This window comes from Octopus sinensis, linkage group LG6, assembly GCF_006345805.1.
Source record: "Octopus sinensis linkage group LG6, ASM634580v1, whole genome shotgun sequence".
Lineage (NCBI taxonomy): Eukaryota > Metazoa > Mollusca > Cephalopoda > Octopoda > Octopodidae > Octopus > Octopus sinensis.
The window spans coordinates 90,817,344-90,845,103 of NC_043002.1; the positions used below are offsets into that span (position 1 = coordinate 90,817,344).

General features: G+C 37.8%; 1 protein-coding gene and 1 long non-coding RNA gene across 9 annotated transcripts in view; one reads left to right on the top strand and one right to left on the bottom strand.

Annotated features, from left to right (window-relative positions):
* Positions 1 to 27,760, top strand: part of LOC115212914 (pleckstrin homology domain-containing family H member 2) — a 1,355,391-nt gene that overhangs the window by 1,058,765 nt on the left and 268,866 nt on the right. For all 8 annotated transcript variants that reach the window (XM_036504153.1, XM_036504157.1, XM_036504154.1 and 5 more), the window contains 3 exons: positions 4,677 to 4,844; positions 10,919 to 11,027; positions 21,321 to 21,433. In XM_036504153.1, the coding sequence (XP_036360046.1) occupies positions 4,677 to 4,844; positions 10,919 to 11,027; positions 21,321 to 21,433 (390 nt within the window). The remainder of the gene's footprint in view (positions 1 to 4,676; positions 4,845 to 10,918; positions 11,028 to 21,320; positions 21,434 to 27,760) is intronic.
* Positions 18,366 to 27,688, bottom strand: LOC118763996. Its single transcript, XR_004999771.1, has 3 exons — positions 27,677 to 27,688; positions 23,667 to 23,671; positions 18,366 to 18,479 (listed from the first exon to the last, which is right to left on the bottom strand). It is a non-coding gene; the product is annotated as an uncharacterized LOC118763996 (long non-coding RNA).

The window sequence follows — 27,760 nt, forward strand, 5'->3', positions numbered from 1 at the left end:
CGTAGAAACCATGCCAAATTAGACTGGAACTTGGTGCAGCTCTCCAGTTTACAAGTTTCAGTCAAACTGTCTAGCCCATGCCAGCAGTGCTACTGAGGAACGTTAACTGGTTTGAGATGAACTCTACAGACACAGAAGTGGCACCAGGGAGGATTGCTCAAGATGTGTGTGAAATGATGAAATCAAACTACATGTAATCATGCAGTGTCTGAGCACTTCTGACTTGTTGAATGGCTGTTGTTACATGCAAGATGCATCTACCTATCAACCAAGTCCATCATAAAGATTTTCTACTGCCCACCTTCAAAAGAAGGTGTATAGTGAATGAGGCTGAAAGGATTAAGGACTGAAACATTAATGTCAGTATAAAGTGAGGAGGGAGATGGAAGTGCTCTCCTTTTGACTAATTCTTATCAAAAGGTGAATGACTGACAAAAGTGATTAGGGTAAATGAATCTACTCTAAGTACAGCCAAGTAAGGGCTCATATCCTTGGTAGTAAAGCAGCCCACAAATCTTGGGCATGTAAGGGTTCCTTGATCGGTCTAGTTAGAGGCTCTTCTGTATCAGAAGGACTGCACCAGCCATGTTTTCACATACTATGTATGTTTTTTATCTCATCTCTTCTACCCTCTCTTTCCATCATGTCTTTTATATAATCACCACACTCACAATTTGTAAACTGTCCTTGTAATGTTCTCCTCATTGAAAAAGGGCTGCCCCATGATTGAATTTAAGGCCTTGTAATTAGTGAGAAAAAGAAGACCTCCCACCACTCACAACACCCAATTACTTGCAATGTGGTGATCTTCGCTAAAGATAACAAAGAACCAGATTGCCATCTCAAACCCAGATCCAGATCAAGTCTAATTCAAAAACAGGAAAGGTTACTCCGAGTGCTTCCTCAGAGATTGTGTCTTCCAAATTTCAGTCACAAAGATAGACTGTCTAGATCTGAAACCTCATAGTGTGCAAAATAAACTTTAAGCCACACAACCATACCTGCACACATATATTAGACACAAAAAAAAAATAAAGAAACAAACAAGCAAACAAACAAAATGGAGACTGAAACATTTCAAAGATGGTATATGAAATGAAAACTTCAATGGTGGAAGCCGACAGTTAAAAGACATTTGAAACTATTGTACACAATAACATTTCTCTGAATTTTAAAACTGAAATTTAGTCTTTGTGTTTATTTACTGTTTCAACTTCAAACAAAATGATGCCAGTGTAAACAATAAACTTCATTCAATTATTTTATTTGATTCGCTTGCTGTGTTTTTTTATTAAATTGTTTGAAACATTCATTTGTCTCAGAAAAATAAAACAATAAACAAAAGACACAATCAAAGTGATATGAACCTTCCCCCAGCTGTCTGTGCTACAATGGTCTCTGGTAAAGGCATCAAAGGACCATGTGGTCATCTTAGACCAGGTGGCAGATCAAGTCTATTCATTCAAGAGCAAGAATGGTTCCTCCAAGAGTTCATATCTGGACATACGTTGAATCAAAATGAAAATTTCTTCAAAAGAAAAGAAAAACAAAAACAAAAAATGTTTATAACAATCAATTTGATATTAAAAAAAAATTATATAATTTTCAGTAGTTTGATTGTTATAAATGTTACAACACAGACAGGCAAATAGTTATTATTTATTAAATACTGTTCTACAGATGGTAAAATGTAGAGTGAGCTCACAGTGACCATCGCATTATCAAATCTGCGTATCTAATTGGTTGATGACATTTGAGCTTTGACAGACCTGGACATCAGACCAATATACAGGCAAAGGTGTGACTTTGGTAAGAAGCTTGCTTTCCAACCACATGGTTCAGGGTTTGATCCTACTGTGTGACACCTTGGGCAAGTGTCTTCTACTATAGCCTTGGGTTGACCAAAGCCTTATGTGGAGGCGCATGGCTCAGTGGTTAGAGCTTTGAGTTTATGATCGTGAGGTTGTGAGCTTGAATCCCAGACCGGGCTGCATGTTGTGTTCTTGAGCAAGACACTTTATTTCACGTTGCTCCAGTTCACTCAGCTGTAGAAATGAGTTACGACGTCACAGGTGCCAAGCTGTATCGGCCCTTGCCTTTCCCTTGGATAACACTGGTGGGGTGGAGAGGGGAGGCCGGTATGCATGGGCGACTGCTGGTCTTCCATAAACAACCTTGCTCGGACTTGTGCCTGGGAGGGTAACTTTCTAGTTGCAATCTCATGGTCAGTGCCGGTGACCAAAGGGGGTCTCAGATATATATATATATATATATATATATATATATATATATGTATGTATGTATATGACTGTTTTTTTTTAGTTGAAAAAAATATATATAATGCATTAACAGAGGCTGAATGATTGCTTTAAAATAAAGGGTGTATTTTATAAATATACCTGTTCAAGTGTCATAATAGCATGAAACTGTTAGTAGCTCTTTCGGTTGTGTATTCAATATGATATATATACAAAGTATTAACAGACACTCAAGGAAGGAAAGAAAGGTTGTTTTGCATTTTGAGCAAAGCTCTTCTTCAGAAACAGGAAACAGAAGAAAGTCCAAGAGAAAAAGAAGACAGAGGAAAAAAGTCTTCTGTCTCCTGTTTCTGAAGAAGAGCTTTGCTCAAAATGTAAAACAACCTTTCTTTCCTTCCCTGAGTGTCTGTTAATATTTTGCATGTTGTTGTTTTTTTGTTGTGATTTTCTTTTTTTTTTTTTTGTTGGATTAACTATATATATATACAAAATTAAGAGGAATGATCACCAAAGTGGACTCCTAATATGCTAGATATTGGCGTCAAATTGCCAAGCCACAAAGAGTGTGTTCTCAAGAAAAAAATTTCCAGCAAAACGCCAGAATGTAAAAATGAACAAGACAAATGAAAATATATGAATGCCCGTTTTTACATTCTGGCGTTTTGCTGAAATTTCTTTCTTGAGAACACACTCTTCATGGTTAAGTGATTTGACGCCTCAATCTAGCATATTTGGAGTCTACTTTGGTGGTCATTCCTCTTAATTTTGTATGTAATATAATTTTTAATCTTTGGATATTTTAAATATGCTTAGCTACTGGTTTTAATTGATTAATATCAATTTCTACCCTCATTATTTGATTATATACATATATATATATGTATATGACCGCATGTGTATCATTGGCAATTTTCTTACTCTTTGGCAATTTTCTTACTTCTTTGGACTTTTTCTATATTTCTGATGAAGAGATCCGCTCGAAACCTCAAAACGTGAAATCCTCTTTCTTTTCCTGAGCGTCCAATAACACTGTACTTATTCCATGCCTTGCGTTGTTTTTTTCTTTGCCTGTTCATGTTTGGATTGACTATATATAAATATATATATATATATATATATATATACACACACATACATATATATATATATATATATGTATGTATGTATGTATGTGTGTGTATATATATATATATATATATATATATTATATATATATATGTATGTATATATGTATGTATGTATTTATACATTTCTGAATGTCCCTCTGTCTATGTTTGTCCCCTTACCAATGCTTGACAACTGGTGTTGGTGTGTTTACTTCCCTGTAAGTTAGCAGTCTGGTAAAAAAAAAAAAAAAGACTGATAGAATAAGGGACCAATCTGTTTAACTGAAACACTTCAAGGTAGTGCCCCAGCATGGCCACAGTCAAATGGCTGAAACAAGTAAAAAAAAAAAAGTATATCTGTTTGATAAAGAAAGACTTTTTAATGGGTATAAGCTTTTTTTCTTCCTGCTAAACAGATTTTTCATATGTAGTCTGTTTAACAGATATCACTGTTTGACTGCCCTAGATTTTAGACATATATAGCTATTTAATTAAGGACACATCTTAGAGAAATATGGGCTTTTAACAAGCAATTATTTCACTAGAACAAAACTATGTGTTATACAAGGGGGTGCTGAAAATTTCCTGACTTTAACCATTTGAGCCTATAACACCAGTTTACCGGTGGATGGCTTATTTTCCTCTGTACTGTAGCACTGCTCTATCAGCGGAGTGCATCTGGAAGCCAGGTATAGGGTCAAATAAGATTCAGGAGATCAGGGCTCAAAGGGTTAAGCATATTGTGAAAGGCCTTGTTGGAGGCCCAACCTTTTGAGTTCTTTTACAGGACATAGCAAAAAACTGAAGGACCACTGCAGTAAGTGTGTGAATCTGAAAGGAGAATAGGTTGAATAAAATCATAATTAACTGATCCTCCTGTGTTTTTTTTTACCCAATGCCAGAAACTTTTCAGCACTCCATCATACCAATGTATATATATGTGAAAATGTAAATGCCAGGACACTTTTGCTGGTATTAAAAATCAAAATACCACAGACTCAATCTCAAATTCTACTTCTTTTGTCATTTATAATTTTAACCTTTTAGGATTTTAACCAGCCATATCAGACACAAATATTCTACCTGTTTTAAGTTCAAACTAACCATATCCAGCCTCTTACTCATACTTTACAATGTCATTCTAAAAATAAACAATCACATCCTTGAAATCTTGAGGCAACAAGATAATGTGGGATTAATTCAAAGCAATGTGAATAAATAAAGATTACATTTGATAGAGTAACCTGAATGCTAAAGGGGTTAACTGAGATTATTTTTATCACTGATCCTATGACTATCTCTGTTATTGCAGACTCCACTTGGCCAACTGAATTTGAGAGATGCCCGTCTTGATGAGATAGATCATCCAGATGAGTCTGATGAGGATTCAACAGTCATGATGGTTGACAGACATGTTATTGCTATATGGCCACCCTTACAAGGACCAACCTACCTCATCATCCCTACAAAACAGGAAAAGGTATGCATGCTTTGTTTCTTTATTTCCTCTTTAATGCTCTATGATATATTGAGAGGAAAAACACTAAGTGGATACGTGGATAGATGGATGAGAAGATACAGAAGAGGAAATATGTATGAATGCATTATCAATCATCATACAAATAGCTTTATGAAGACACTTGTAGAAAAAAACTGGGTATACATATCACCATGATCACCGTGACCGACCAGGCTATCAGATGTTGTGACACATTGCTGGTCACAATGTGCTTCGCATTGATTTAGCCTTCAAATGACGCCACCCCGCTGGCTAAGTGAGCAGGCCAACAGAAGAAACAGTGAGAGTAAGTTGTGGCGAAAGAGTACAGCAGGGATCGTCACCACCTCCTGCCAGAGCTTCGTGGGGCTCAATAAACACTCATAACACCCGGTCTGGGAATCGAAACCGCGATCCTACGACCGTGAGTCCGCTGCCCTAACCATTGGGCCATTGCGCCTCCACGGGTATACATGTATTTATCTATAAATCGAAATTGAACGAAATTCGATGACTGGCACCCGTGGCTGTGGAGCGCTAACAGCTCCATCCAAACGGGTTCATTGCCAGAGCAGCTGTCTGGCTTCTGTTCTGGCGGGCACGTAAAAAGCACCGTTTGAGTGTGATTGTTACCAGCTTTGCCTTACTGGCACTTGAACAAAATATTGGAGCGAGGTCGTTGCCAGTGTCACTGGACTGACTCCTCTGCAGGTGGTACGTATAAAACACCATTTTAGAGCATGGCCGTTGCCAGTACTGACAGACTGGTGGCACGTAAAAGCACCCACTACACTCTCGGAGTGGTTGGCGTTAGGAAGGGCATCCAGCTGTAGAAACTCTGCCAGATCAGATTGGAGCTTGGCGCAGCCATCTGGTTTGCCAGTCCTCAGTCAAATCGTCCAACCCATGCTAGCATGGAAAGCGGACGTTAAACGATGATGATGATGATGATGATGATGATTATCTTCCCATCTCTCTCTTACTTTGCGATATGTATGTATAGGTGCAGGTGTGGTTGTGTTGTAAGAAGCTTGCTTCTCAACCACATGGTTCCGGGTTCAGTCCCTCTGTATGGCACCTGGGCATGTGTCTTCTACTATAGCCTTGGGCTGATCAAACCCTTCTCAGTGGATTTGGTAGATGGAAACTGAAAGAAGTCCATCATGTGTGTGTGTGTGTTTTGTGCATGTGTTTGTCCCCCACCACCACCACCACTTGGCAATCGGTGTTGGTGTGTTTACATCCTGTAGCTTAACAGTTCAGTAAAAGAGACCGATAGAATAAGTACCAGGTTTTACAAAGAATAATGAGTACTGGGGTCAATTTGTTCAACTAAAATTCCTCAAGATGGTGCCCCAACATGGCTATAATCTAATGAATGAAACTGAAACAAGTAAAAACAACTAAAAGATATGTATATAAATATATCATCATCATCATCATCATCTTCATCATCATCATCTTCATCATCATTAAATGTCCATGTTCTATGCTGGCATGGGTTGGACAGCTTTACAGGATCTGATTAGTTCAAGGACTGCATCATGTTATAATGTCTGCTTCGGCATTATTTCTATTGCTGGATATGCTCCCTAATGCCAACCACTTTACAGAGTGTACTGGGTGTTTTTCTCATGCCACTAGCACTACTGAGAAGCACCATACAGCTTGCAAGTTCACAAAACCTGAGTGGAAGAGAGCTCTGTGCTAGCAGATGAGAGTTAAGATATGAAAAGTAGGAGCTACATGGCTACTCACATTTAGAAGAGAAATGAATCAGTCATAATTGCAAAGAGATAAATTGTGGTGATGAGGTGTCCAGGTGGCACCTTGAGGTATAAAGTGAGTAAAAGTGAGGACAAAGGAACGAGGAATGGTTGGCAGTGGGGTGGAGCTTGCACAAATGTATGGGAAAAGAATAAATAGGGAAAATGAGAGAGGAGAGGAAGGTAATGTCCATAAGGATTGGGTAGGGTTGAAGGATAAATACCCGGGGTGGGAAATGCCAATGGTAGAGGGAGATGCATTAAGACGGACATAACAGGATAGTGATAATGATACAGTTGATATGACGAGTTATGCTGTCATTCTCTTCTTGACAAAACTACTAAGTTGTGGGGAAGTGAGGAAACCAACTCTAAGTGTAAATGTGTGTGTATGTGCATACACACACATATACACTAATGCATATGTTTGTAAACATTATCAACCACATATTCTTAATGTACATACTTCGTGTATTTAGGAGGCACAATGGCCCAGTGGTTAGGGCAGCGGACTCGCGGTCATAGGATCGCGGTTTCGATTCCCAGACCGGGCGTTTTGAGTGAAAACACCTAAAGCTCCACGAGGCTCCAGCAGGGGATGGTGGTGATCCCTGCTGTACCCTTTCACCACAACTTTCTCTCACTCTTACTTCCTGTTTCTGTTGTACCTGTATTTCAAAGGGCCGGCCTTGTCACTCTCTGTGTCACGCTGAATATCCCCGAGAACTACATTAAGGGTACACGTGTCTGTAGAGTGCTCAGTCACTTACACGTTAATTTCACGAGCAGGCTGTTCCATTGATTCGGACCAACCGGAACCCTCGTCATCGTAACCGATGGAGTGCTTCCACTTCGTGTATTTGCCAGTAGGCTGTGATTTGGCATGGAGAATACTCTTTCAAAATCATGGACTTTCAGGTGTTTTGGCACCTGTTGCTTTAAGAGATTATTCTCCTCCACAACAAGTCATAGCCTACCAGTAAATACACATAGTGTACACATTAAGTATATGTGGTTGATAATGTCTATTACACTAGCACCACAACTATTTCATAGTTGAACACACTTGAATGTCGGTACAGGGATGGGTGTGTAGGTAAGAAGTTCAGTCCAACTGTGTGGCATCTTAGGCAAGCATCTTTAATAACTATAGCCCCGGGGCTGACTAAATCTTTGTTAGTTGATCTGGTAGACAGAAACTGAAAGAACCCATAAAAAAATGGACATGTAGACAGACTGATTGTTCTTGTTGAATGTTTCTTGTTTCTTGTCACTGGAAAAATAAATGATATCTAAACACACACTGTTGAAGTCTGTAATTGTTTCTGGTCTGTAGTTACTCAGTCAGGAATAACTGGTAGTTTAATCAGATAAAATACTTTACCATTATTTATTCTCTTAACTTCCAATTCTTGGCTTGGTGCCATCTTATTTTCAATGATATTATTGAAAATATGGAGGTGATTGTTTTATACGATAATCATAGGATGAAGAGTGAAATTTATGACTTTAGTTGGCCGTCTTTCACTGGCGGAATGGCATGAGGAAAAGAGAGCAATAGGTTACTGTAAATGTTTATATATGGTCAGCAGATAGAAAGAGATTGAGGTGAAGGAAAAAGTGGGCCAAGAATTTAGTGAGGTAGTGAGGTGGAGTAGTCTAAGAAATAAGACAACATCAATGCTAGAAAAACAGAACTGATAAGCATATTGTCGTTGTTGTTGTTGTTGTTGAGCATCAGGTCAACAGTGTTCTTGTAGACTTGAGAAGGAATGGTTCAGATAAATTTAGAAGAAAGGGTTGGCAGGAGGAAAATGAAAATATAATGTTGGTTAACCATTTTGCAGAGGAAATCAGATATATCCACTCAAATTTTCATTACAATTTTATATATGTATATATACCAATTTCATAAAGCAGTTTTATATATGCATATATACCAATCTATCTTTTGTTGCACAATGCCAGGATCTTTTCAATCTCAGTCACAGATTTTTTAATTAATTTTTTTTTAACTAAACAGTTTGAAACTTCAGATACTGGTTGAATGTATCACATAGAACATGGTTTACTCTTAACATTTTTGACAAAATTTTGTATTTTAGAAGTTATTTCATGTTAAAGTTGTCGTATTTGGGTAATTTTAACCAATCAATGACATGCATTTTCTCTTTATCGAGGCAATGAGACTTTATCTAGGCAAAAAATACCAATTCCAGATTTTGGCAGATATTTAACATCACTCACCCAATTCAACCAGAGTTTCATCTCTCCTGGGGGAGGAATCCCACCCTGGACTCCTTCCACCTCTGTTTCTGGGCAGTTGTAGCTATGTAGGCCCCAGATAGCAGGTGGGATCATCTCACCATCTTGTCTTTGGTCAACCTCTTGATCATGTCCATTGTCTTGATGTCCATTCAGTTACCCTGATTGTCTATCTGTTGTTCTTCAGTTGCACAATGTGGCCACCCAGTCTATATTTGTTCTCCTTGATAGTTCTTATGATGTCATTGACTCTTATGTGCTGTTGAATCCAGGCATTGGTTTTCCTGTCTCACAGTGTGATACTGGGATAATAATGAAATTTAATTTTTCACTTTAAATGTTCATGAGTGAACATCTTTTGTGATGAAATATTTTCACATCCTGTAGAGTGAGGTGTATTTTGGAGACAACGTAACAGTTTGGTTATTGAAACAAATATTGGATTGGCAACTAAGTTCCGCCATTTTTTAAATTTTTTAAAAAGGTGTAATAAAAAATAACAACTAATTAATCAATAATGTATTCACCCTTGTTATATGCAACTTCTTCCCAACATTCAACAAGATTTAAAATTTTTCATTGGTAGAAATCACCTGATTTCAACTCAAAAAATTGACTCAACCAAGCTCTCAATTCTGCATCAGTATTGAGTGAAACTCCATGCATAGCATTTGAAAAAGATCAAAAGAGATGGAAATCCATTGGTGCCAAATCAGGAGAGTACGGCAGGTGTGGCAGCACTTCCCAGCCATGCGTTTGAATGGCTTCCTTGGTCATATTGGCAATATGAGGGAGGGCGTTGTCATGCAGCAGAACTCCGATTAGGTCTTTCCTCTTGAATGGCCATGTTGAGTCATTCCATCTGTTAAACATAGAGTTCTGCATTGACCGTTTGGTTCCATTCAAGCAATTCATAATGGACAATCCCTTCCCGGTCCCACTATATGCACAACATCGTTTTATGCGTATAAAGATCTTGTTTCATGCACAATAGTGTTGCTTGTTTACCGGGGTTAAGCCATTCCTTACACTGCCTCATATTGATGTACAGGCTTGTGTCCATGAGTTGAGCAGTGATGAGCAAGCAAACCAGTGGAGATTGTGGCTCACTGATTTTTGTTGTTGTCACTTAAAGCATGCGGAACCCATGCTCCATACTTCTGAACCTTTCCATCGAGTGAAGATGCTTCTCTATAGCAGTGTGGGAGCATTCCATTTTCTCTGCCAGTTCCCTTGTCGTTTGACGAGAATTTTCATGCAAAAGTTGGTTTAATTACTCTCCATTGAACTCAACTGGACGGCCAGAACAAGGTGTGTATTTGAGGTGAAAATTTCCATTTTTGAACTTGGCATACCAATCGCTGGTGGTTCTTTCAGTTATGATACCCTCTCCATATGCAGCACAAATGTCGCAAGCAGCTTTTGCAGCCTTAGAACCTTGATTAAAAGCAAAAAGAAGGAGGTGTCGAAAATGCTCATTTCTCTTAACCTGACATTCTGAAAATAAACAAGAAGTAACTAAAATTAACTAGAAAACAAAAAAAAAAATAGATTCCGAAATTTAAAAATACAATAAATTCCAAAATTTAAAAAAACAGCGGGAACATAGTTGCAAACCCAGTACATTATTTCAAAAATGAAAGAAAGTGAAGTGCTTCATGAAGCAGTTGGTCTGTCATCATCATCATCATCATCATCATCATCTGTGCTTTGTGAAAAATTGATCATTTCTCAAGTGTGAAGTTTATTTTAGTTTGGTAAAAGAAACATACTCTTGATATAGTCTTAGTTATATCAAAGAGGTTTTAACATTTGAAAGATGTAAAACCAGAAAGAAGGGATAAAAGAGATTGTGTTAGGCTGAAGATTAAAAGGAGTTCTAAAGAGAGATTTCTGGGGTCACTTCTCAGGCAGATTCTTCTTATTTTTTGAATACTTCTAATAGAAATGTAAATAGAGCAATGTTACTGTTTATATTAAATTTTGTTTGTTGTATTTGGTTTAACTATGTGATATATCTTCCAGGATTCTTGGTTATACCACTTGACTGTCGCAGCTGGTGGTGGAACTGGAAATGTAGGGACAGAATTTGAACAAATTGTTGCCAAAGTAATGGAAGTAGGAGGAAACTTCAGTAAGTGAATATTTCTTTATGAAGTGATTATTTTCTCTCCTGTATGCACAATTTTCTGTGAGTGGGTGACTTTCTGTTCACTAAAGTTAGAGCAGAATAAATAAATATTTCTCCGGAATCTAAAAGGTAAAGGTATTTCGGATCTTCTCGGTTTGAACGGCAGATTTTAACATAATTTCTAGGTAACTAAAAAATTTTAAACTTCGTATACTGGTAGAATGTGTTTATAAAACATCTTTTTCTCTTGGCTTTATTGAGAAAATTCTATAGTTTGTAAGATATTTGTTGGTTTTTTTTCTTCAATTTCTGCAATTTCAACCAATCACTGACGTCTATTGAGGTCAAAAAACATTCTGTGCCGTATGAATATGTCCCTCGTTTAAGAAACAGATTGGGTTTATTTACATTTGTGAAGTAAAAAAAGATACCTTTCCCCCCACCCCTAACCCTAACCCTAAAACAGATTGAAATGCAATAGATCGATACTAGGGTCATAGTTATGGGTGTCAATTTCATATGACACCGCTAGAAAAAACTGCCGTTCAAACCGAAAAGATCCAGTATTTCTGCTCTAGTCATATAATCCTGGATTCAAATACTTCTGAGGATGTTTTCTATTTTCTATAAAACAAAGACCTCTTATATAGTTGGAGTTCAGTCTCAAGACTTAAACAGTGAATTTCATAAAGACAAAGATATCAGAGGCGCAGGAGTGGCTGTGTGGTAAGTAGCTTGCTAACCAACCACATGGTTCCGGGTTCAGTCCCACTGCGTGACATCTTGGGCAAGTGTCTTCTGCTATAGCCCCAGGCCGACCAATGCCTTGTGAGTAGATTTGGTAGACGGAAACTGAAAGAAGCCTGTCGTACATATATGTATATATGTATATAAGTGTGTGTGTGTATGTTTGTGTGTCTGTGTTTGTCCCCCTAGCATTGCTTGACAACCGATGCTGGTGTGCTTACGTCCCCGTCACTTAGTGGTTCGGCAAAAAGAGACTGATAGAATAAGTACTGGGCTTACAAAGAATAAGTCCCGGGGTCGATTTGCTCGACTAAAGGTGGTGCTCCAGCATGGCCGCAGTCAAATGACTGAAACAAGTAAAAGAGTAAAAGAGAGTAAAGAGTATTATTTTGGGGATTTACAGTATATTTGATGGTTGATTTAAGATATTGACCTTATGAGACATCACATGTGAAGTTTATTGCTCCAACATTGCCCTAAACACTATACTTGAATTTAATTAGCTGAATTAATGAAGGGTACTCCATGGTCAAGCGAAGTAGCTGTAGAGGGAAGGGAATATGTGGAATATATTCCCTCCCTTCTACAGCTCCGTTTCCCTGACTTGTGGACTCATAGATGACTCACACACACACACACACAGGGTGTTCAGGCTAAATTTGATAGTTTGCATAAAAGGAAAAGAAAACATTATATCCTATCTAAAGGTAAAAGAATCTTTAAAAGTCAAACAATATAACTAGATTATGGCTGCGAGATAACAGTTTATTCAAAGTAGTCACCCTTAACTTCTACCATGGTCTCAAGATAGCTCTGGAACCTGGTACATGCATTCTCACTGTATCCTGTGGAGGCACATGGCCTAGTGGTTAGAGCAGCGGACTCACAGTTGAGGGATCGCGAGTTCGAATCTCAGACCAAACGATGTGTATGTTTATGAGTGAAAACACCTAAGCTCCACATGACTCCGGCAGAAGGTAATGGCAAACTTCTGCTGACTCTTTCACCACAACTTTCTCTCACTCTTTCCTCCTGTGTCTTGCAGCTCACCTGCGACAGACCAGCGTCCCGTCCAGGTGGGGAACCTATATGCCAAGAAACCAGGAAACCGGCCCTTATGAGCCAGGCATGGCTCGAGAAGGAACAAACATTGTATCCTCGGGAAGATCTTCAAACATCTCCTTGATTTTGGCTACCACCATCTCAATCTTGGTGTTGCAGGCACAGTAATCCCTGGGATTACAATTGAAGGAATTAAGAGACCAGAAATTGGGGCAGGTGAAGTCAAAGAAATTCTCCAACAACCATTTCCATTTCTTTCTGGAGGTATGGCATAGAGCCAAATTCTGCTACCATACATATGGTCTGGCAGTAGCAAGTGTCTCCAGCCAGAGATTGATCACCGTCCCCAGCAGCTTCACATAGCTGTCTGAATTGAGTCTTAGGCCCTGTTCAAAGATGTGGGGATGAATCCCAGCATGCAGGCACAGTCAGAATGCCTGCTGTGTCCCTTCTTGCTGGCCATGGCTTTGTAGTCTTCATTGCAGCTGTCCGTGTCACATAATACAGCTTCTACAATATTCACAGAGCATAGAGCAGCAGCTATGATACTAGCACTTTAATACCCAATGCAAATCATTATGATGATACAGGTAACTCTTTCCCAAAATTCAGATGGCTTCCAGTCCTCCATGTCACCTAACTTTTTCTCAACTACAACTTATAATCTTTATGCTCTCCAATGCTGTTCTCTGTTCACCAGTATATCAAGCTGTTCCTGAAAAAAGGAGACATAAAAAAATCAAACTTAGCATGAACAGCCTGTATATTATAAATTGCTGAATATGTATATATACATGTACACCTATACATATATATATATATATTATATATATATATATATTCTCTCTCTCTCTCATTTACTTGTTTCAGTCATTTGATTGCGGTCATGCTGGAGCACTACCTTTTAGTCGAGCAAATCGACCCCGGGACTTATTCTTTGTAAGCCCAGTACTCATCAGTCTCTTTTGCCGAACCGCTAAGTGACGGGGACGTAAACACACCAGCATCGGTTGTCAAGCAATGCTAGAGGGACAAACACAGACACACAAACACATACACACACACACATATATATATATATATATATATACATATATACGACAGGCTTCTTTCAGTTTCCATCAACCAAATCCACTCACAAGGCATTGGTCGGCCCGGGGCTATAGTAGAAGACACTTGCCCAAGATACCACGCAGTGGGACTGAGCCCGGAACCATGTGGTTGGTTAGCAAGCTACTTACCACACAGCCACTCCTATATATATATATATATATATATATATTATATATATATATGTGGAGGCGCAATGGCCGAGTGGTTAGGGCAGCAGACTCGCGGTCGCAGAATCGCGGTTTCGATTCCCAGACCGCGCGTTGTGTGTGTTTATTGAGCGAAAACACCTGAAGCTCCACGAGGCTCCGGCAGGGGATGCTGGCAGTCCCTGCTGTACTCTTTCACCACAACTTTCTCTCACACTTTCTTCTGTTGGCCTGCTTCCTTAGCCAGTGGGGTGGCGTCATTTGAAGGCTAAAACAATGCAAAGCGCATTGTGACCAGCGATGTGTAGCAACATCTGATAGTCTGGTCGATCACGGTGATCATGGTGATATATATATATATATATATATATATATATATATATATTGGGTTGGTGCATAATTATTGTGGCTTTTTACAACAAATATTATTCAACAAAAACAATAACAATATTTAACAAAAACATCATTAAACGACAATCGACTTTTTTTCATAAAAATGTGTATCAAAAATCATATCCACATTCGCCATATTATGCCCTACCAATTCGAGAAAGGTTGAACTGCAGCACAGTCATTTCGCGATCTCAATGAACTTTTTGGTGAAGGAACAATCAGCAAAAGCCAAGCTGAAAGATGGTTCAGGAAGTTCAAAGCAGGAGATACAAAACTTGCAGATGAAAAAGAAAGAGGTCAACTATCAAAGTTCAACAACCAGGCAGTTTTGGCAGCTGTGGAAGAAGATGAAAGTTTGACAACAAGAATGTTGGCCAAAGACTTCAATGTGGACCATTCGACCATTGTTCATCGTCTCAAAAAGCTCGGAAAAATATGGAAATTGGGTGAGTCCCCTACGAACTCTCCAATAACAACAAAGCCAAACATGTCCGAATTTTCACAGATTTGCTGCAGTGAAATGAGAAAACTTCATTCCCCAAGAATCTCATCACTGAGGATGAATCATGGCTTCTCTTCAAAAATGTCAAAAGAAAGAAGATTTGCATTTCGCCAGGTGTTTCACCCAAAGGAATACCAAAAGGCATCCACTGTAAGAAGGCAATGTGGTGTGTTTGGTGGGACAGAAGCAGAATCATTCACTGGAAAATAATCTCAAACGGGATTTGTCATAGGTGGAATGATGACAATGAGCATCAACATCGGCAGATTCCAGACAAAAACGGCAAGCAGCAATTAAATATCAAAAGCAATGTTTATCTAGCTCAACTTGACCACAAGATGAAAAGACCATGCAAAAAGAACCATATCATCTTCCACCATGATAATGCACATCCACATGTTGAGCATCATGTCATCAAATCTATCAACAATAAGGGCCAGGAGATGCTTCCTCATATGCCATATTCTCCCACAGAAGCACTTATGGACTACCATGTCAATCGATCGCTGATAAATTGGCTCGCGAACAAAGTTTCCGAAGACTTGGATGACTTGGTGGCTGCCATCAAAGAGTGGATTGCCTCTAAGAACAGTAACTTCTTCACCCGTGCAATCAACCCTCTGCCAAGCAAATGGGAAGCAGTAATTGAAGTAGACGGTGAATATGCTCCGGAATAATCATTTAAAGATGTTTTTGTTACATGTTTTTATTGTTTTTGTTGAATAAAATTTGTTGAAAAAAAGCCGCAATAATTATGCACCGACCCAATATATATATGTATATATATATATATATATTTACATATGAAGTAAAAGCCTCTCTAGTATAATAAATATTGTAAAATACATATACTAATGTATATGCTTTGTGTATTTTTTGGTGGCTGCAACGGCATAGTGGAGTATATAGCTCTCATGTTGCCAGTGTTAAAACACCTGAGAGCCATGGAGAGATTAGATAACTCACACTCAATCCCATTTAGGAGTGATGGACATCAATGTTTCGCCATTTGTGCGGCTTATCAACACCACCTAACAACCTGGGTAGGTGTGCCAACTAGCTAGTCGAATGAATAATATGCTTATGGCTTGTAAAATCATAAGCTGGTATACCTGGAAATTGCGTACCTAAGTAAATTTTCTCTTAGGTATGCAATTTCCAGACATACCAGCTCATGATTTTACAAGCCATAAGTATATTATTCATTCGACTATCAGAGGTTGTTAGGTGGTGTTGATAAACAACAAAAATGGTGAAGTATGGATGTCCATCACTCTCAAATGGGATTGATGGTGAGTTATCTCACCTGTTCACAGCTCTAAGGTGTTCTAACACTGGTGCCATGAGAGTTATATACTCTGCTACACCATTGCAGCCACCAGAAAATACACAAAGCATATACATTAGTATATGTATTTAACAATATATATATATATATATTGAAAACCGGTGATTTCCGTATGCTGAAGACAGGCAAATACCTAGAAACTACAGTCCGTGAGTATCACTTAGGTTTACGAGAGAGGGATGACCTCCCTTTGCAAATACCATAAGGGCACAGAAAGTGTGCCTAAAGCCAGCTGGAGGCGATGATCTCCTGGGGCTGAAAGCTACAGTAACACCCACCCTTAGTGGTTAGCCATATTGAGATGGCTAGTATACTTCACGTTAAATATATACATATATTTATATATATATATATATACACACACACATATTAATTGAAGTGTACAGTATTAAATACCTGTTATGGTCAAGTTTACAATCAGTTTTGTTCTAGGTGTTCAAAAGAGTGTTAGATAACAGTCCAATTATGTAACCCTGTTACCTAACACTCTGCTGAACCCCTAGTGTGAAACCAATTGGTAAGGTTGGCCATAATGGATATATAATAATGTACACTTCGATTAATATATTCACTCTACTGACAGATATACAAGTGCATTTTTCCCGACTTATAGATTCTTAGACACCTATATATATATATATATATATATAGAGAGAGATACCCATTTATGCAAGAGTCTTTGAAACAACTATGAGATAAGTTGAACATAGGTGGCTGGAATCTTTTGAACTGTGAGTATATGGACAGTTGTTAAAGGTTAATGGAATTGAAAAGAAAAGCAAGTAGAAGAACTAAGAATTGACTGATGAAAACTGGCAACTGCTGTCTTAAGTTTGGAATTTAGAAGAGAATGAAAAAGCATGTGGTATGGCTTCTACAGCATTACTTGAGCTAGACAATAGATTTCTTAATGTTTTACTCTTACTGTCTCTGGAAAGCACTGCAACTGTCGGAGACTTATTTGAATTATTTGATGTAAACAAAAGTTATTTAGACACGAACAGAAAGAAACATCAAACCATAAAAAGGAAAAAAAAAAAGAAAAGATTTGTGTTAAATATTTCTTTAAGAAAGACAACATAGACTAACCAGACCAAGTAAAATCTTGGTTTTTCTCTCTAAGCTGTCATCTTCCTTACCATCTTCAACATTTACATACTTATTCCACCCTTCTCTATTAAATCATACTGCAACAACATAAGCTGCTTCACCCATATGTACAGCCAGTTCAGAGAAGGTACTGGTCTGATCTGAGACCTTATGGTAAAACTAAAACGACTACAGTATGGATGATACATAATCTTAATCCTAGTTCCTCCCATACTGTTGACCCACATGTTAAGTAATAATCCTAGCTTTGAGTTTGCTCATATGCATCTTCCCAGGCGCTGTTAAGTTGATTCAGATCTTCTTTGGAGATAGCACTCCATATCTATATATATAAAACTCTAGTTGTGTGAGTGTCTGTCCCCTTCGATTTAGATTCCTAACTCCTCCCACATTTTGCGGTGCAGTTTAACCAAATTCGGGTATCTTATAGTCGTGATTCATATCGAGCCCGTCTGACTATTAGCGCGCGTCAACGATGAGTCTACGATTTAAAAAATAATTTAACATCATTTTTTATTCCATTTTAATGCATAAAATGCATCGTATGTCGATGGCGGCGGAGTTGGCATCCACGCTCACAGCTGCACCTGTTTGCTTCTCCCCCTTCCCTCCCTCGTGAAGCTGTGGGGAAGGGAGTGTAAAGAAATCAACGTCGTAATGCGTTGTGAAGGAAACCAGCGTTCTTTTAGAACAACGACTTCATGGCTTGAAGACACCAAAACAAAAATGGCTAAGAAAGCCCGAATTTATAAGGGAAGTAACTCTCTAAAAATGCTTATATAGTTATTTCCCTTACAAACCCGAGCAACGCCGGGCGATACTGCTAGTTTTCTATACAATAAAAACAAGAAAATTGCTGCAAGCTGCATGATAGTGGTGTCAGACGTGGTATACAGACCATCATATAACTTGTTTGATATTTCCGTTTTTATTCTTTTCTTCTGTTTTTGACGAATTCAGTGTGCACATGCACATTGCATGTTCATACTTCTTTTTCTGGTTCCTACTCAAAACTGTTTGCAGATCTCAACCACCTCCCAAATGCAGGTTCATGAGGAGTGCTTTGTGCTTTGATGGTTGTGAAAAATATTTCCATGTACTGAAATCAACTTTAACAACCTCCACCTAAGACAATGTAGACTGTTGTAAAGATGTCATGTGTCACAGAAATAGGGACCAACACAAGGATTCAAGCAAGAATCTAAGAGTAATGGGAGTCTCTTTTATCCTTAATTCACATATGCTGTCTACATAAAGAATTTAAGGTGTGACATTTGTCAGTAGAACTTCATATTATTCCCATTACACTCAACTTGTGCTAAACAAAAACTATAGAAGGTATATAACAGTCACATGACCTATTCTTAAATATGTAAACACTGTTGGTGGCCCAGTTATTATTTCAGATAAAGAATTAAATCCCTGCTCTGTATGGTTGTGAATCAAAATATAACACCACTAGACAATAAGAAAGGGATCTTTTCGGTTTGAACAGCAGTTTTTTCTAGCGTTGTCATATGAAATTGTCACCCATAATTATGACCTTAGTATCGATCTATTGCATTTCAATCTATTTTAGGGTTAGGGTTTGTTAGGGTTAGGGTTAGGGTATCTTTTTTTCTTCACACATTATAAATAAACCCAATCTGTTTCTTAAACAAGGGACATATTCATACAGCACAGAATGTTTTTTTTACCTCAACAGACGTCAGTGATTGGTTGAAATTGCAGAAATGGAAGAAAAAAACAACAAATATCTTACAAACTATAGAATTTTCTCAATAAAGCCAAGAGAAAAAGATGTTCTACCAATATACGAAGTTTAAAATGTTTTAGTTACCTAGAAATTATGTTAAAAACTGCCGTTCAAACCGAAAAGATCCTAAGAAAGCCTATACAATGTTGCTGGACTTGTGAGAAACAGTAACCAAATCTATTTCAAACCACACCCTACTGTCTTGGGAAATGAAGGATACTTTAAAAAATGTAGGCCTAAGTTATGCCATGTTTTAAAATAAGGCAGTGTTGCTGTGGTTGGAATGCCTTTAATCATTGGTTTATTTGATCAGGGATGACTTGATGGTTAAACACCACCAACAACTTAATCTTCCCACAAATTGAAGTCACACAAGACATATATATTAACTTGCAGAAACGAAAAGAGAAAGCTCTGTGCAAGATATATCAGCTGGAACCAAAGCATACACTCTTGTATAAAAATTGCATCAGCTAGTCACAAAACTTACATTATTGTACAGAACTCACATCAGCTAGATACAAAATATACACTCTTGTACAGACATCAGCTGGACACTAGTATGTTAGTATAAGTTTACCAAAACAACTCTTCTCTATCGTGATGTTATCATTATTATTATGCTTATAACAATTTTGTGCATTTCATGTGCTTCATGTGATTGCATCTATTTAAGGTAGGTAGTAATTCAATGTAAACAGCAGGGTTATTTTGGTTGGATAAAAAATGTCTGAATGTAAAAGATCACATATGACTGTCGACATGACAATACTTAGATCATAGCTATGTTACATAACCCTACTTAACCAGGAAATTTCTCCATTATGCACACAGGATTCTCATATGACATCTTTTGAATCAATTACATTTCAGCACACTTACAGCTAGAAATATGCTGAATTATTGTAATAGTGCTGGCATTAGGAGACAAAATATTGGTACAGAATCTGTGCAACAGTTACTTTGAAAGTGTATTGTTGAAGAAATCAATGTCTTTTTTTTTTATGCTGACATAAAACTTGAGGCTTATAAAGGTAGAGAAATTAGATGCATGTTTAGATTTTCTAGGTCTGCAGGAAAGGAATTGAGTCTATGATTTTTGCAGACTTCTCTTCAAGACTTGGGAGATCAATGCATTAATGTTCACAGTTTTCCTAAGAGGATTAGCCATATAAATGAAGCAGTTCTAACCAGAATAAAAACAGCTACTGCCACAAATTGGACATTTGCATAATTAACGATTTAGCTCTATATCTAATTGTACATCCTTCTGTATAGTCAGGTAGTAAGGTGATAAAAATCCCTTGCTGGTAACCAGAGAGGGAGGCTGTCCACACAACTGATACACTGCTGTGGGCACCACTGGATAATAGACTCTAGTAAGGATATTATTTTCTGATCCATAAATCCACATTTTCTGATCCATGGTGCCAGCCTTTGCATGCTTGAGACACTGTGACTTCAGTGCCTAGTTTTGCCCATGTCTTCTATGGTGTGCTGCACTGGATTCTCTAGTGCATGGGTTGCTGCTGCTACAAAACTTGGTGTAGTAGTCTTTTGGTGCTCATCTTGCAGATGTGGCCAAACCATTATAGCCTGCACTGCCAGACATAGTCTTCAATGGTCAGCTGCTGCTGGCATTGTTCTTGGATGTTGTTGAGTGAGATTCAGTTGCATTGGGACATATCAAAGATTTGACAAAGACACTGCATTTGAGACACTTCAGTCATGTCCAGGCCCTGCTTGAGGATGGATCAGGTCTCAGCACTGGAGGAGAACAGGCAGAACTAATGTGTAGAAAATACAGATCTCAGTCCTTAGGGAGATGTTGGGCTTCTTCAAGACACACCATTGAAGAGATGTGAACACAAAGTCACAGACCTGATTCGACAGTTGATCCCTGTTGTTGATGTCACTTCCTTCTCTGCAACCAGTGGGCCAAGATATTGGAATTCCCATATCTGATTGTGTACTAGTGTACATCCTAAAATATAGAACTAAGGTTTGAATTCTTTCATCAATCAGAAACTGTTCAATTTGTCAGAATTAGAAGAGAAAAAATAAAAATATAAAAAGACAAAAACATAAAGTAAAATTACTGAACAATCTTCTTTTCCAGATTCAATCTATTGGAAGAACCTGAAGATGTTACATACAAAAGAACCAATCACATCTCCTCTTACAACACTGCCATCTGAAGAACTCCAGCAAAAAGGCGTGGAACTGTTTAAGGTTAGTTTTCAACAAACAATATAAGTGTCACTTCATTGAATGTTGTGTGTGTGTATGTGTGTTCTTATTTCCTTACTGACCACAAGGGGCTAAACATAGAGGTGACAAACAAGGACAGACAAACGGATTAAGTCGATTACTTCGACCCCAGTACATAACTGGTACTTAGTTTATTGACCCTGAAAGGATGAAAGGCAAAGTCAACCTCAACGGAATTTGAACTCAGAACGTAGTGGCAGACGAAATACCTATTTCTTTACTACCCACAAGGGGCTAAACACAGAGAGGAAAAACAAGGACAGACAAACGGATTAAGTCGTTTATATCGACCCTAGTGCATAACTGGTACATAATTTATCGACCCCAAAAGGATGAAAGGCAAAGTCGACCTCGGCGGAATTTGAACTCAGAACGTAACGGCAGACGAAATATGGCTACGCATTTTGCCCGGCATGCTAACTTTTCTACCAGCTCACCACCTGTGTATGTGTTCTGTCATGTTGTAGCCAATGAGGTTTATTGGTTGGACAAGTTGTAGCACTATCTATGATAATTGATAATTGTTGTTGTTCTCATGAGTAAAACACAGACCTTGAGTAAACTGGTGATGGTTTATGTTAGCAGAAATTTCACGATGAAGTTTGTAAGTTTAGATAAATGTGTATCTGCGGTGACAAGAGCATTTTTGGTGTTTTTCCTTTAGCTGAGTGAAAGAGAATCAGTTTTTTTTTTTCTTGTAAAAAACAAATTTCCATCACTCAGAGAGACAACCCTAAGTTATCAATAGTTTCACTTCAGCCCATGACATTCAGGCCTATCTAAACTCAAAAACTTCTTAGTTGTTATTGTTGTAGTTGAATTACTTCCAGTCAGATCTGTTCAACAAGTCTGAGTATATAATTTAACTAATTTTAATAGCTTTATATTTTGGGATATTATCATGTGAGATAATTCTTCTCTCCAGCAACTTTCTTATTTGGATTTAGGAAAATGTAATATTTATCCCTCACTTAGTCATGGATATCTGTTAGAACAGGATATACTATGCTAGATCCCATGAGAGAAACTCTCATATTGACTTTTTAGTGGAAAATGAATTCTTGTTTATAACACGAGTGGAAAAATAGATCCCTGTTACCTTCAGCACTGATCAGATGATGTTGACCTTCAATAGTCTTGTCAATGATGGATTCTTGAATGCCAGAAGAGGTGCTGGTGTCATGATTAGCCAGTTAGCTTGTTAAAAAATATATATTAGTGACAGAAGCATTATTGATACTGAGAAGTAATATTTATTCCCACTTATATGTGGATGTTCTGTTAGAACAAGCTATACTGCGGCATATATCATGGGAGGAACTCTCATACTGGCTTTGTGGTGCAAAATGCACTCTTGGTTATATCGCCAGTGGGGAGATAAATCTCCACCATCTCCAGCACTGAAACCACCAGATCACATGATTTCAACCTTCCTTGGTCTTGTCAATGATGAATGCTTGACTGTTAGAGACAGCAGCAACTCATCTCTCTACCAGTGATATATTGAATAATGGTGCTAAAACAAACACTTGTGTCATGATCAGCCAATGAACTTGTTAAAGAATATATATTAGCTACAGAGGCAGTATTAATACCGAGAGATAATATTTATCCCCACTTAAATGTGTATGTTGTGTTATAACATGCATAAGATCTGGTCATCAAATCTAAGTAGAGACTTCAAACTTGAAATCTTCAAAGCCACAGTCGAACCAATTCTACTATATGGTTCAGAAACCTGGACGTTATCAAAGAAGCTTGAGAGGCGGTTGGATGGAACCTACACTCGCCTCCTTATGAGAGCTCAAAATCTCTCATGGAAGCGCCATCCAACCAAAATGCATCTCTTGTGAAAGGTAAGAGAGTCCAGTTTGCTGGACATTGTTGTAGAGCTGAAAAAGAGGTAATTTCTACTCTTCTCCTCTGGAAACCATCTACCCGCAATACCAGAGGGCGCACACTCTCCTACCCTGATGTAATCTCCAGGGATACAGGCATCCAGCAACAGGACCTCCATAATGCCATGATGGACTGTGAAGTCTGGTGTAGCATGGTAAATTCCATTGTCTCGACCACGGTCGTACAATAATGATGATGATGTGTTATAACAAACTTTACTGCAGTAGATACCAAGTAAAAAATATCTATTCCAGTGGAATAATTGATGACCACTATAAAATCAGATATCCAATACTGTTTCTTCATCATCATTGTCATCTTCATTAATTTCACATCAGCTTGTTACACTTGTTTCCTCTTAACAATACCTCTGAACACAGAGGTATTGTTTTCAGTTGTGTTTGTTTGTTTGTTTGTTTGTCCGTGGGCAAGATATCTCAAGAACCGCTGAATGGATTTGAATGAAACTTTCAGAAATGTTTGTACTTGTGACTGGCATGAACTGATTAGATTTTGTGATCGATCTGGTATCGGACAAGGATTCTGGATTATTTTTCCTGTTTGCTTTACTTAATTTTTGAGAGTGCTTGGGTTCATTTTTAGTATTCTTGTATGTGAGAGCAGTTGAGTTTATTTCAGATATTCTCATTTTGAAAATCATCTCTGGCTAATCGTTGAGAGGATGTTGGTGTTGCCTTGATCGTGGTTTGCGCTCTCTGAGATCTCTTGTTTTTACAAAGCTATTTGTTACTTGGATCTGTAATACTGCGTAATATCCACACTTTCACCATTACTCTCTCTTTTACTTGTTTCAGTCATTTGACTGCGGCCATGCTGGAGCACCACCTTTAATCGAGCAACTCGACCCTGGAAATTATTCTTTTGTAAGCCCAGTACTTATTCTATCGGTCTCTTTTGCTGAACCGCTAAGTAATGGGGACATAAACACACCAGCATCGGTTGTCAAGCAATCCTAGGGGGACAAACACAGACACACAAACACACACACGCATATATATATACATATATACGACGGGCTTCTTTCAGTTTCCTTCTAACAAATACACTCACAAGGCATTGGTCGGCCCGAGGCTATAGTAGAAGACACTTGCCCAAGGTGCCACGCAGTGGGACTGAACCCGGAACCATGTGGTTGGTAAACAAGCTACTTACCACACAGCCACTCCTGCGCCTTAATCTATAAAGTGTTATCATTCCTTGTTGTAGTTCTTCTTTGACTTACCTTCAGTTGATATCTCAGACTGGCAATCCTTCTGGATATACACAGTTTTGTTTGAGGCTAGAATTGTTTGGACTGGATGGTCTGCCATTTAACCTCATTAATCGTGACAATGTTGATTAAACTATCTGTAGTAGGGGAATTATTCAATAGTTAAACAAACTGGCACTCTGTCGATTATGAGGACAAGGGTTCCAGTTGATCCAATCAATGGAACAGTCTGCTTGTAAAATTAATGTGAAAGTAGCTGAGCACTCTACAGATATGCATAACTTTAATATAATTCTTAGGGAGATTCAGCATAACACAGAATGTGACAGAATGTGAACATACCAGTTCAGCAAAAGTGACTGATAGAATAATTACCAAACTTTAAAAGAAAATAAATATTGGGGTTGATTCATTCAACTAAAATTCCTCAAGATGGTGCCCCAGTATGGCTGCAGCCTAATGACTGAAACCAGTAAAAGATATTGTATAACATTGACCCCAGGATTCAACTGGTACTTATTTCATTGACCCTGAAAGTATGAAAGGTAACTCGAATTCCTTTAAAATACAAATACTATTCATTTTTGCCAACTGTGTGGACTGGAGCAATGTGAAGTCAAGTATTTTGCTCAAGGACACATGTTGCTAGTTTTCAAACTCACAATCTTACTATTGTGAGCCGAATATCCTAACCCCTAAGTCATGCACCTTCAGTGGTACAAGAGAATTATTATTGGTTATACTCTATGTATACTTGCTAGTATAACTCCTGGAAATGAAGTATCCAGGAAACCAAGGTGATTTACCAATTCTTGGTTAAAATCAGTTGAATTTATTTAAGGATAAGTCTGCTGTAAGATGTTTTTGATCAAAGAAAGTACATGATGTTACTTACTCAACTCAGAATACTTCACCGATAATGTGCCCAGATATACTAGTGAGATTATACAATTGTTGAATGAGCTAGTAGTAAGTAGCTGTCTTGTGAAACTGGTGGTATGTTTCAGTGTCATATAACTGGTACCTGTGTTGGTGGCAGGTAAAAAGCACCCTTTGAATTTTGGATGATATGCCGTGCCTGAGAAGAACCATCAAGTCAAATGAAATTATGGTCATGGCTGATGTTAGTGTTACATAACTGGTACCTGTGCTGGTAGCGTATAGAAATCATCCTTTTGATGCTGGGCCTCATGGAGGCAGTGACAAGTGACCGAGACCTTTGGTGATATACCATGCTTCAGAAGACCTGTCAAACTAAGTGGGATCATAGTCATGGCCGGTGCCGGTGTTATGCAACTGGCAACAGTGCTGGTGGCACATAAAAAGAAGCTTGTTGTATATACATATGTGTGTATATGTGTTTGTGTCTCACTGTGTTCTCCACCCCACTTGACAACTGGTGTTGGTTTGTTTATGTCCCCAAAACTTACCAGTACTGATAGAATAAGTACCAAACTTAAAAAGAAAATAAATATTGGGGTTGATTCACTCGACTAAAATTCCTCCAGGTGCTGCCTCAGTATGGCTGCAGTCTAATGAAACCAGTAAAAGATATTGTGTAACATCGACCCCCAAGACTCAACTGGTACTTATTTCCTTGACCCTGAAAGTATGAAAGGCAACTCAACTTCAGCAAAATTTGAACTCAGAGCATAAAGACTGATAAAATGTTGCTAAGCATTTTGTTTGGTGAGCTAACAGCTCTGCCAGCTTGTCATCTAAATAACAGCAACAACAACAACAACAATAATAATAATAATTATTATAATAACAATAATAATAATAATAATAATAATAATAATAGTAATAATAATAATAATAATAATAATAATAATAATAATAGTAATAATAATAATAATGATAGCAATAATCCTTTCTACTATAGGAACAAGGGCTGAAATTTGGGGGGAAGGGGACAAGTCAGTTACATCGAGCCCAGTGCCTGACTGGTACTTAATTTATCGACCCTAAAAGGATGAATGGCAAAGTCAACCTCACCAGAATTTGAACCCAGAATACTAAAGACTAACAAAATATCACTAAACATTTCGCCTGGCATGCTAATGATTCTGCCAGCTCACCATCTTAATAATGATAATAATAATGATAATGATAATAATAATAATAATAATATAATAATAATAATAATAATAATAATAATAATAATAATTGCATTAGGCATGATAAAAAAATATTCAGACAAATACATAACAAAAACACCAGGACTTACAAACACATATAACATACAGAAAATTGCACTACTAGGCACTGCACACATCCTACGCAGAACACTTTCCATACAATAACCATCAGAGCATCACAACAAATCACAGCACATACCCAAGGCACACAGAGCTGCGCTCGGTAGTGAAGTGAAAGCACGCTATAAAAATAAAACTACTGAATAATAATAATAATAATAATAAATAATAATAATAATAATAATAATAATAATAATAATAATAATGGTGATGATGATGATGATGATGAAATAAACACATAAATTAGAAAATGAAAAATAGAAATAATCCATTTTGATTTGAAGATTGATTAAGGCGAAAACAACCTTAGTGAATGATGTTTGTGAATTCCTTACAACTTCCCACAGAGTCTAAAGATATTTTGCAATTAAATATTCTAGCTTACAAGCTTACTGATTTCCTCTGGTAGAGAATTTCTTTAAAACATGCTTAAGGTAATCAATTATTGGTATAAATATATATCCATTATGAAGTGCATTTATGCAAACATTAAAGCTTCCATAAGCTATTTTATTTCTTTGAGCTATTATCAACATTTCTGAGTATCTCTTGGAGGTTCATCCATAATTCCATAACATTTTCTTTCCAATTCTCAGCTCTAGGTATGGCTGTATAACACGAAGCTTGCTTCCCAACCACATGATTCTGTGTTCAGTCCCATTGCATAACACCTTGGGCAAGTGTAAGTAAAAAATGGTTGAGAATCGCAGAGTTAGTTGTTTTGATAGGATCCAGTGAGTCCAAAAGCTACATCGTGTTCTGGTGTCTGCTTTGTTGTGATTTCTTCTGCTGGATGTCCTTCCTAATCCCAACCACTTTACAATGTATGAGGTGCTTTTTTCATGGCACCAGCATTATTACGGTTACCATGCAGCTTAAAAGACTACAACACCTGAG